The sequence below is a fragment of the Gadus morhua genome, chromosome 1 (assembly GCF_902167405.1).
Source record: "Gadus morhua chromosome 1, gadMor3.0, whole genome shotgun sequence".
In the NCBI taxonomy this organism is placed as follows: Eukaryota; Metazoa; Chordata; class Actinopteri; order Gadiformes; family Gadidae; genus Gadus; species Gadus morhua.
The window spans coordinates 26,843,841-26,856,428 of record NC_044048.1 but is presented as its reverse complement, the minus strand read 5'-3'; the positions used below and the strand labels follow the sequence as shown (position 1 = coordinate 26,856,428).

The 12,588-nt window shown below is 47.1% G+C and overlaps 1 protein-coding gene across 4 annotated transcripts in view; it reads right to left on the bottom strand.

Annotated features, from left to right (window-relative positions):
- Positions 1 to 12,588, bottom strand: part of prkcz (protein kinase C, zeta) — a 76,503-nt gene that overhangs the window by 56,904 nt on the left and 7,011 nt on the right. The window contains exon 1 of one of the 4 annotated variants that reach the window (XM_030356812.1): positions 7,189 to 7,640. The exons of the other annotated variants lie outside the window; for them this stretch is intronic. Coding sequence (XP_030212672.1) covers positions 7,189 to 7,210 — 22 coding nt within the window. The 5' untranslated portion in view covers positions 7,211 to 7,640. Of the gene's footprint in view, positions 1 to 7,188; positions 7,641 to 12,588 lie in introns of those variants that run through there. 4 annotated transcript variants of the gene reach the window in all.

Genomic DNA, 12,588 nt, shown 5'->3' with positions numbered 1-12,588 from the left:
ATCAGCTAATGAGAGAGATCAGCTGGCTGGATGCTGACGGGACCACGGACCGCCAGTGACTGACAGCTCCTAAACACAGAGCTCAGAATACCCTGATGGATGGGGCTGTTTCATTTGTCTTGGGGGATGAGCAGTATTTTTAGTGTGCCACTGGGCCAGGTTGTGTGTTTGGGTCTTACTGATCGGATCAAAACCCTGGGCTGGATCAGGACCGTGGGAGGATGGGATGTTACAAGACCGTCAACAATATTAGAAATCGCTTGCTAGGCAACAAGTCCAATTAATATCGGACGACAGGCTTAGAATCAATTTGATCAATGGCTACTCTTCTACATTGGTACGTTAGCTACAGTGCTACACTAACTACATTGCTACACTGGGTACAGGGCTACATAGAGTAGATTGAGTCTTACTTAAGTTAGTCTGTGTTCTTGTTCTTACATGTTACTATCGTAGTCATTACAGCAGATGTTTTCATAGAGAGACCAACCATATACCTGTCATTAAGGACCAGGTAGCGGCTTTGGCATCTTGCTCAAGGGCACATACAGGTATGCTGAGGACATTCGGGATCAACGGCTATAAAGTTTGAGCAGAGGGTAAGACACCCTAGCCACTACACTCTCCGGTCCTAGCTAACGCGTGCGTGGCTAAGCAGAACATTGCTCAGAATTGTGCTGTGCTAACACCTAGAAGCTAACGCTACAACGTCGCTACACGGCCACTATCTCATCAACTACGTTCGTTCCCTCCATTCCGAGGGACCAGGTTTCCGCTCGGAAGCGGGCGGCTTCAGGGAAGCCATTAGCCTGATAAACGTCAACGCTAACCCTTTGGGAAACGGCTCGCTGGTTCCGCCAATAGTTTGTCTTTGCCCCCGCTGTGTGGTCATCTTAGGCCTTGTTATCTAACTGGGAAGACCGGGGTTGGCCTGGGGCTTTGGCCGGCAGCCCTTTAGCAAATCACTGTATGCAGAGGGCAGCCTCTGCACCAAAGTCATTGCACTATGAGTAGGGGGGACCGCATTTACAAACCTCAAAACCGGGACCGGCCGAATGTTCATGCACGCACACTCTTATGCGCTTATGCATGCAGCAAAGGTCGTTTACATCAGCATGGCGCACAACCACTTCAGCACCCATCGCTTGGAAACCACTGCTTATGTTTGGCCCTCTTAATATGATCTTTTATGTCGGCACTTCCACTCTGCGTGACTGTAAATCTCTCTTGCAGTGTTGGCAGAAGCGGTATTTTCATTGGCGGCTTCTTCACAAAATAAAAGCCTGCTGAGGGTCTTGAGGGAAGGCGACTTTATCCTTGGCATGGCAGCTCACCGTGAGTGTACCAACAGACCCTGTTAGACGGAGCCAGCATCGTAGGCCAGTAACAGCCTTGACAACTTCACAGTGATTGATTGATGTAGATAAATCAGTGTTGGACTCAGACCTGTGGTGCATTTTATGTCTTTGATTGGGTAGGGTAATAATGAGTAGGACAGAACACGATATATATGTCTAAGTAAGCACTGAAAACATGTATAATAAGGTTATTATTTGAATAATAGTGAAACCAGTACAATTTGGTAGTGAATGTTGCAATCACGTTTTTACAGATATTTTCCAGACTCGGTACACCCACATTTGAACCGGAACGATCAAGGACAAATTGAGACATCCCGTCATCATAACTATGGGATGAACTAGGTTTTTGGGAGCTGGGAGCTAATTACATCGAGGGTGGGTTTTAAATGCTATGCACGTTTCAGTTTTCTGTCTCCATAACTCGTGGTCGCTATTTCATACGATCCATGTTGTGTACATCATGTATCAGCTTTTACAGAGCTGCTTCTACATGTGTGGAGAGGACAAAAGGATATAGTAACGTCATGTATTGATTGACTCACAGGTGATACTTATACCCTTGCGTGTGTGTGAGAGAGAGAGAGAGAGAGAGAGAGAGAGAGAGAGAGAGAGAGAGAGAGAGAGAGAGGGGGGGAGAGAGAGAGAGAGAGAGAGAGAGAGAGAGAGAGAGAGAGAGAGAGAGAGATTTGTGGGATTGGACAGGTAGGGACCGGAAGACAGTTGGTTTGATTGATGAGCGATCAGGATTCGGAATGAGATTAACTGTAGAGGGGCACTTTGTCTGTCCAAGGCTCTCTTACGCGTTGGTAACCATAACAGCGTCTGAGACCATGTGTCCTATGACCCCTTCTTGAGCAAATTACATGAAACTACAGAAAAAAGACATACACATGATGCACAGTGCCTTCGATAGTTACGTTACATTCATGAGTGATCTTTTGGAAGACTTCGAAGCAATCAAAGCTGCTCTCATAACATTAAACCAATAAAACATTGGTCAGTACGGACAAAGAAGCACACCTGAAAGCCAAGAGGACTGGATCAACTATAGGGTTGCGTGTGTGTTTGTGTATGTGTGTGTGTGTGTGTGTATGTGTGTGTGTGTGTGTGTGTGTGTGTGTGTGTGTGTGTGTGTGTGTGTGTGTGTGCGTGTGTATCTGTGTATATGTGTGTTTATCTGTGAGCCTGTCCGCAGGGGCTAGGTACATGCTTCGGCCTCTGAGATCAATTGCTTTTCCTGCATTACGTGATGCTAGTGCTTGCTCCACATGCAATGAGTGTGTGTAGCTGGTAGCATGCTGTCTTTATAATTGTCATTATTGACCTTAGTTTTCTGTTTTAGCCAATGTAGTGTTAATGTGCGAAAGAATCATGTCTTCTCCTCTCTAGTAACTCTCCTTTCCCAATAGAAATATTCAGTATAAATTAGAGCTGTCAAGCGATTAAAATATTTAATCGTGATTAATCGCATTAATGTCATAGTTAACTCTAATTAATCGCGATTAATCGCAAATTATTTTTCTATGCTAAATATCCCTTGATTTTTTTGTCCCATAATTCTTCTCATTTTAATTCTCTCATCAACATGGTGAAGTGCATCGGCTTGCCTTGTGCAAATGATTTTTTTATTGATAACAACATTGCCATATACACTGATCAAAACAGGACGATACAAAAAAAGAGCCTATAGTGCAATTAAACGACTGCTTTGAACAAATGTCATTTGAACATAGCAGTCAGGCTACTGCTTCTTTGTTTTGAGCCAAAGAAAAAAAAAATAATAATAATTGCGTTAATCGCGCGCCAAAAAATTTAACGCCGTTAAATTTGGTTTGCGTTAACGCCGTTAATAACGCGTTTAACTGACAGCTCTAGTATAAATCCAACATTACAGAACAGCGCTGACCGGATACTGTGAGAGTTAATATATCTACGGCTGTTTGAAGTTTGTGTTTGAATATTAAAACAATTATGGACCCTCAAACACATTCCGGCGGCTTCATTTTCTGTATCGCTTTCGATTTGATCAATGTGAACTATGGGAAATAGGAATATCTTGAACATTTTTGGCAAGGAATTCCTTTTATCTATAGAGCAGGTTTGATTAAAGCTATCTCAAGGTGATGAATCATGCTGTGATTGCACGTGTTCCTACTTCCTACACATATAATACCAATCTTACAGTTGTATACGTATCCGTTGTATGCATATCAATGCTGTGCCTGGAATCGGTTTAATTGCTCCTCTCTTTGAGATGCTTAAGAGCAAACAGCTTTCCATTCGGATCTGTGTGGGAGTGTGCATGCATCAGAGCGCCTGTCGCTGCACCCAAAAACAAAACGTCAAACAGCTCCCGCAAATGAAAAAACACCACCGAGAGAGAGACACAAAATGTATGAGGTCAACAACAGATTCGCTGTTTTCGCCCCATTGCCCCTGCCTGATGTTGACAACAGATCAGGACTGCGTTTCCCCTCTGTGAGCCGCCGAGTCCTGTCTGGTGCCACTGAGGACCCCCACTCTGTACGGTACAGAGCTCTCCGCCTGCCAAACACCAGGCAGGGTCCCCAGAGCGACGCATTGCTTGGCTCTGCCAACAGAGTGATGTCATTGTCCTTAGCTTCCCCCCCTGTTCACTACATTAAGAGACAAAGCTGCTGGGGAACAAAGCGGTAGAAGCTCCTTGTCCAGCCCTTGTGCCCCCTTCTCTTCTCGACTGCTGCTCGATGTTGGCGAGCAGACTAGGAGACCTACACGGCACAAACAAGGAAGCTACTGCCCACAGCCACACCAAACCCTGAATCGACTCCTACTCGTTCATCATTTGGCTCACCGTGTGGGACTCAGTCATCAGACTAACAGGACGCTTGGGAAGATAAAAGATTAAAAAGATAAATACTGTGATCTAATGCAGCCTGTTTAGACATCACGTCACCCGTTACAGCTGACCAATAGCAGAGAGCTAATGTTACTTGCTTAAGGCCTAGCTGACAATCATTGGGGTGTTATATGGTTGACAGCCTTCTTTCTTAGTTACTTAGGGTAAAGGTCTCTACGACTGCTGTAGAAAAAAAGACAGATACACGGATGAAAGGAGGGAGTAATAGCAACATAGGGGTCTTTGTCCTCGGTGGGCAAGGGAGGATGTCGCTGGTAGAATTGATTGTTTAGGCAAATAAACAAAATAACTAGGAACTAGATGATGTACCTAGGATGCAGGTTGTGTCATTTCATTTACTTCTGTCGTGCAAGACAGAAAGACACACTCTCCCTAGGAGAGTTCCATAACAACGAAGCAGGAAAGAGAGAGAGAGAGAGAGAGAGAGAGAGAGAGAGAGAGAGAGAGAGAGAGAGAGAGAGAGAGAGAGAGAGAGAGAGAGAGAGAGAGAGAGAGAGAGAGAGGAAACAGGAAAGAGACTCAGTCAGGGCCTCCTTTTACTGGGACTTTGTACGTTCCACTGTGATAACAAATAAGACAGATTGGGATTCAAGTTCATTGTTCTGATGTTATCTACCGTGCAGGACAACAGCAGGGGGCCCAGTATGGTTCTGTTAGAAGGAGCACATTACCAAGGTTTCTCAAAAGATTAGCATCACATATTCTCTAACTGTATACAAAGAAATAAACACTGTTTTGACTCTTGTTCTGACCTCCCAGTTGAGCCATGCCCAGTGGAGCCAAGACACACCTGATTAGGTTCTTTATCACTCACTACTACTTATACAGTCCTTTATCTCACTTGTATCATTACTCATGACTTTACAATCTCAAGGGCTTCACAGGCCAACGTGAAAAGAGAAGTGGAGTCCGCAGCCTCCAGGCAAGGCATGTATTACAAGTTACAAGGCCTGACACAACATACTTTGAGACTCGCATTTTTTGTTGAACTCATTTAATGTAATCCGAAGCGATTTACAAGTGAAACTGAGAACAATCTACCTGCTAATATGCTGACGTGCTGAAGGACAACTGATAGGTACCTGGTAAACATGCGTTAGCAGGGGCTGAAGCATGTTTCTCCCTTACGGACACAAAAGTTGTTTTTAGGATGTCTGCTTATTTCGTCTAAACAGAAATTAGTGTTTTTATCCACCCTCGCATTTCAGGGCCACAAATACACCAATGAGATCACCGATAGCACCGCCGGGGCCTACGTCTGAGGGCTCCTGAAGCCAGAGACCCCCTTCCCCGACCCTGATCTCTCCCCTCCTACTCATCACACCGTGTTGCTACCTCGCACTGCGTCACCACACACACGTCAGCGTTGTGATTCTCCTCGTCTTGAGCAGGGCCGGCGGTTTCCTGGCCACCTGCGGGGGGGTCCAAGACCCCAGATCTAATTAGACCTTCGACGGCGCCGACCACGACCCCGGCACTGGTCATCATCACCCCCGTCCAACCTCCAAACCCCCTTCCCCCCCTGTCCCCCAGAACAACAACTGCATTGCAGACGGGGAGCCGTTAAACAGGCCCGGGTTGTGAGCTGCTAATAATAGCGGCAGGGTAATAATCCGGTCGGAGGAACCGAGGCAGACGTGCAGCGGGAGCCACGCACAACACATCGCACCGGGATCATAAAGGCTGAGGAACGGGCCCAGGCGCGGATCAATAGGCAGGGCGGCGGTGACTCATGTTGCATGAGCGGCCCAGCGCTGGTGGGACTGTAAAAATAGAACCCAATGCTCCCGATATCCGGGGCCTGAGAGAGAGAGACGTGTCCGGTTCCGCCTCGGAGCGCAGAGACTTGCAGAGTTTCGGGTCGGGTCTGCTCGTGCGGGGAGAGGGTGGAGCGGGTGGGGGAGAGGATGGAGGATGGGAGGGGGGAGAGGGACAGACAAGGACACTGGATGGGAAAGTGCCGTGTCACCTCAGCAGAGGAGCCCGGTGGGTATAAAGTAATGTCTGGGCCTCTCTGAGTGCCTGGGTCTGGGTCTGGGCGGTGGGCCGTGGTCCGTGATCCGTGGCAGCGGTGGAAACGCTTCAGCACCAGAAACACTCCCAGACTCGGCCAAGGTCAAGTCCCAACTTCACGTGGTTTGTTTGTGCTGTATGCCCCTTGTGTTTGTATATGTGTATGGATACCTAGCCTTATCAGTGCTACTTTTGATCTAAGCCGTCATTTGTTTTGTTTATCATCACTATCATTTCTCATGAAAATCATGGTCATGAGAATAAAATGAGTACAGAATAATTTTGTCATGTTGTTGTGTATTATACTACACATCACATCAACACTTGGCTTGACTTGACTAAACCCCAGACACTAACATGTCATACAATCCAAAGAATTTAGATTCAGAGGTTTGTTTAATTTATGGTATTGTTGTCAATTCTCGCCCATTGAACAGAAAAGTGACCAATACTAACGAGGGAAGTCATTTAATGGAAAAAGGTCAGTGAGCCTCTGACTCACGACAGGTGGGATGGAGGTGGGATTGGCCTGGTGGTGGCCATGGCAACCCAGCTACCGTTCATCTGGTTCACAACACATCAAATACAAAGAGCAATGATCCATTTTCAGCACATTTCCATAACTACCAAAAAATACTGTTTTCGATGTTAGCACCACATTAGCTGCCTTTGCTAACTACCAAAGCTCAGAACGGAAGCAAGAGCGAAAGGCAAGCGAGAATGCTAATGCAGTTAGCTTTCCATTTCAAAATCCAATCGTGGCTTATGCAGGACACAGACAGGGTTATACATCGTATACCTATCAGGGTTTATCGATGCAGTGATTATTTGAATTCACACATGCACACTAACACACACACATACACATGCTACGGCTGTAAATAACCAATAACAACACCAATGATGTCCACATACCATCGTCCAGTTCAGGACGCATGTCTCTCGCTCTCTCTCTCGACTATCTCTCTCTCTCTCTCTCTCTGCTTTGTGATGCTGTGATGGTGGAGAGTGTTGTTTGAGCTGGAAGACGAGGAGCCAGAGTCACACCTTGCCTTAATGTCTCTCTTCCGCTTTCTCCCTCCCCTACCTCTCTCTCTCTCTCTGTTCGGTCCTCTTTAGCAATGCGCATCACCAGCAGGGGACAAGATGCACGCATGTAATATACACGCACACACACACGCACACACACACACGCACGCACACACACACACACACACACACACACACACATACACACACGGAGCGCTACACATTCAAGCGCACACATGCGCACACACAACAAATCCATCAGACAGGAGGATGTCTACGGGCGTCTTTGCATACCTTGAAATGCAGCCTATAGCACATGCTAGCTATCCAGACACGAGCTAGCATGTGCACACACACACACACACACACACACACACACACACACAAGCACGCACGCACGCATGCATACACACACACACACACACACACACACACACACACACAAGCACGCACGCACGCACGCATGCATACACACACACACACACACACACACACACACACACACACAAAGGCAAGAACAACATACAGACACACAAGCGCACAAACGCCGTCGCAATTCTTCCTACATTAAGGGGGGGATGGGGGGATTCAGTGTTTCAGGGACAGACACAGAACACAGAAGTCTGTCAGCGGTAGCCGCTGGTAACTAGCCACGCTAGCAGGTTGCACACCACCCCCAACACACACACACACACACACACACACACACGCACGCACAGACATGCACAGACACAATCCCTGGCTATGACACGCGAGGGACCAGGCTAGGGATCAAACCAACAGCAATTAATGTTGCAGGGCTCACACACACACAGACACACACACAGACACACACACACACACACACACACACACACAGGCTCACACATACACGCTTGCACACACACACACGCTAAGGCACTCCGAGTCACATGCTAGTCTCCCGAGGAGAGAAGGACACTCTTGTCACCCCCCCCCCCCCCCCAGCAAAGAAAATCCATTGTCTACTGCAATGAGATGGAGCGCTTAACGAATAGAAATGAACAGCTAGACGGACATGTCGGATGGATGGATGGATGGCTGGACCGATGGATGGTGTTGAGGGATGGAGGGATGGATGGATGGAGGGATGAGAGATAGGTCGCTTACCGATTGCTCTCCTCCCGTTCTCTCTCCACCTCTTTCAGCAGCGGTAAAGAATTATCCGGACCGGGGATGTGTGTGTGCCCTGCACGCGCGCGCGCGTGTGTGTGTGTGTTTGTGCGCGTGTATGTGTGTGAATGTGCAGCGAGCCGGCAAGGATACGCCGCTACATCCTTTCTCTCGCTCTCTCTCTAGCGCTCCCTCTCTCTTTTTCTCTGTCTCTCTCTCTTTCTAGCTCACCGTCAATCCACCCTCTCTTTCCTCCACCTCATGATATATTAAATTATTTTCTGCTGGGCTCCCTTGTCCCCTCTCTCTCTCTCTCTCCACTGACTGTCACTCTCTCTCTCCCTCTCTCTCTCTCTCTCTCTCTCTCTCTCTCTCTCTCTCTCTCTCTCTCTCTCTCTCTCTCTCTCTCCCTCCCCGCTGGCTGTCAGTATCTCTCCACCCCTCCCTCCACTCGGTAGAGCGGGTGCTACAGCTGGCTGCTGTCCCCGCCCTTCTTTCATAAGAGTGTGTTAATCTATCCTCTTCACTTTGTTTATCTGTTTCCCCCCCCCGCTCTCTCTCTCTCTCTTGCTCTCTCTCTCTACCTATGTTTCCATCAACCTCTGTCTCTCTTCCAGCCTTCCAGGAACATCAACCTGTCTCTCCTGTGTAGAAGAATCTTGTGATCTGTTGGTAGAACGACAACATCTCTCTCTCTAAGCAGGGATAAAAACAAGATGGGAGTCGTCTCTTCTTGTGCAGAAAAGCAGGGGAAAAGTCTGATAGCGTAATCTCTATCCCTCTCTCTATCTCTCTCCCTGTCCGTGGGTGTGTGTTAGCGTGTTGGGGGTTTAGCGTTTGGTGCTAGCCTACATGGTATCCACAGAGGCAGAGACAGGGGTGTGTGGCACCGCGACTGAGAGAGAGAGAGAGAGAGAGAGAGAGAGAGAGAGAGAGAGAGAGAGAGAGAGAGAGAGAGAGAGAGAGAGAGAGAGAGAGTGGGAGGGAGTGCGAGGCTACAGGGAAAAAAAACACGGGGTGGGGGTTGAGAGGGGGACAAGAGAGGAGGGCATTGTGTATTATGGCTGAGAAAAAGAGGAGGGGGGATGGAGGGAGGGGGGGACTAAGGGAGGGGGTGAAGGGGGTAGTGGAGGGGGTGGGCTGGTCCCTGCTGGTGATCCCAGCCTATGTCTGCAGGCTATTCTTAACACACCTCTCAAAGGATCAGGGATTATCTTTTTTCTTCCCACTTCCTGTCCCATCCTTCCTGTCCCATCTTTAATGTCCCTCCCTTTAATGTATCGGAGGCTAGTGTGTTTGTGTTTGTATATGTGTTTGTGTGTGTGTGTGTGTGTGTGTGTGTGTGTGTGTGTGTGTGTGTGTGTGTGTGTGTGTGTGTGTGTGTGTGTGTGTGTGTGTGTGTGTGTGTGTGTGTGTGTGTGCTTGTGTGTGTGTCCATGTAGCCTTAGGCATTTTTCCCTCCATTAGTCCATCCTTCTGAAGTGCTTGTCACCTCCTTAATCGCCTTTCTCATTGTGTTTTTTACTCTTACTATTATTGAGCACATTCAAAAAGGGTTGCCTAGTCAAGATGTATTCAGCTGTATGTTGATTGGACAGCATAGAACCGGTATACACTCTGATATTACATTGGCTGTATTCCTCAGGGAGGTGGGTCTTTGAATGCCCTCTAGGACGAGCATCGATACAAGAGGTTCTCTGTTGGGCTGTGAAGCCCTACTGGACAATCTCAAGGACCACCCTAGCTTCAGAGCCTGGATTGAGGGTTTGTATCAGAGTGACTGAACGTTGACCAAACTGAACACGAAATATCGTATTTTTTTGGCTCATGAGAATTTTATTTGTATTCTTTATTTTATTTATACCCACAACTATTTCTCATAAAAATGCTAGTGTGATTGTCCTGTGATTGTTGATAAATTAACGACATGATTCTTTTGTTCTTCAATCAAAGTTATTTTAATCAGAATGAAGTATTTTCAGTTTGTGCCATAACCTTGACCAAACTTGCTTAAAGGGGTACAGTGCGGGATCTGGAAACTGGCGTCGGCCTGTCTGATCAAGAATCAGAAGAGCTGTTTAATTACAATCTCGTCATTATGCAGCCAGAAGGGATGTTCGCTAGGTAACCATTTGCTTCCCAACCTGCAGAGTTACAATAGCGCTACTCCTATCAATGTGATGGGAATTCACTTTTGAATTACTTTACAAAGATTTCAAATAGTCACTTATTCAAAATAAGTGCCAGTACCAACACAATAACACACTGATAATTTGGCACTATATTCTGCACTGTTATTATTAGGCTTTATGTGATGCGCCGCTGGCATGTTACCCTACACCTAGACTGTTCAGCCAGAAGAAGCTGATTATCATCCCTTCTGATCGCACAATGATGAAATTGGAATTTAAACAATAAGTCTACATCTGGGTAAGGCAGGCAAACGGCAATTAACAGCCGTCTCGGCATATTCCCTTAAATATACAGATATCTTGGTGTTAAATGCACAGTTAGCCTGACGCAGACAGCTTGGCTCCAAACAAGATCATTATGTTCATGTTGACGCCACCCTCAACAAACCAGTGTGGAAGGCTAGGCTGTACCAATACCACTGCTGGTATCTGGTTTAGAACCACACCTCCTGCCCAAGCCCCGCCCATTCTCCCAACACTAGAAGGCAAGGCAAGGCAAGGCAACTTTATTTATATAGCACTTTTCATACACAAGGCAGACTCAAAGTGCTTCACATATAAACATTGTCATACAATAAAATAAAATAATAGATAAGTAAAAGAAAACATATGCAAAGAAATGAGTAAAATAGAAATTGCAATGTATTTAAGATCAGATCAACAGTCTCTCTGAGAGAGACTGCTCCATTTAAAGGGGAGATATTATGAAAACAGCACTTTTCCTGGGATTTAGGGTGTTGTTGTGGGTAGATGGTGCTCCCACACGCATACAAACTTTGAAATAAGTCTGTACATGATTATTTGAGTGAGATACGCATTTCTGGAAGCAGCCCGCCTCCAGCTACCAAACGAGCGAGTCAGTTTCGGCGCCCCCTCCTACGTAGGAAGGGGGAAATTCGAATATTACCTCCCACTTCCCCACTCCCCTCCAATCAGAGCATTGCTAAGATTGTGTGGACCAGCGGACGAGCAGCTCCGGCGGGGGGAACTCGGCGCCCTGCAGCTAAGCTCCGGGAGTTCAATCCCTTTCTCTGGCGCCGAGCTCACCCCACAGGAGCTGCCGCCGAAGGGAAGTCGGGAGGAGGAGACCCATGGTGTAGAAAGGGATTGTATTCCCGGAGCTGAGCTGCTGGACTGCCGCCGAGCTACCCCAGCCGGAGCTGCTCGTCCAACGGAGCTGCCACCTAGCTTCGGCGCCAGTTCAGCTCCCCGGGTACACCGCCCGAGCTGCCGGACAGCGGCCGGACGGCTTCGACGGCGGCCGGCAGCTCCTGCACGGGGAGCTCGGAGGCAGTCCGGCAGCTCAGCTCCCGGAGTACAATCCTTTTCTTCTCCATGTCGCAGTTCATGGATTTCAGAGAGTCAATGCCAAAGTTCCTTCCCCCCAATTCTTCTCAACCATGGCCGAGACATCCCCTACTACGAGTCTTTACTTGTGGAAGTACCAGAGACGTCAGACACAGTCTTTATTATTCATTATATCATCCAAGGGCACATAGCTTTTGGCCGTGATATTAGATAGATTATATAAATACCTGTGTATAATATGATTATTATGTTATATTATATTATATAGATATAGAACTCCAGGAGTCAGCAAACAGCAACAACCCCTTCTCCTCGATGCTGTGGTTCAGTCTGACAGCTCATTGGTCAATGGGCAGCAGCTCATTTGCATCAATGCTACAAACACCAGAAACAGCGCATTCTGAAGGGACTGAAACAGAGGGGAATAGCGGTAGACGATATTTTTTTTCCTAAAAGCTATTTCCAGCAAACAGCTTCAAAAACATGTTTTCTGGAACTCAATTACTATGTTTACTTGTTGGGAAAACACCATAATATGTCCCCTTTAATATTCCATTAGGCACCGCCCACTTTCATCTGGAGTGGGTTGGTAGTCTATTTGGTATGATGGTTGGAACTGTTTTCTTTCATTACATAAGAACTCTATTGAACACTG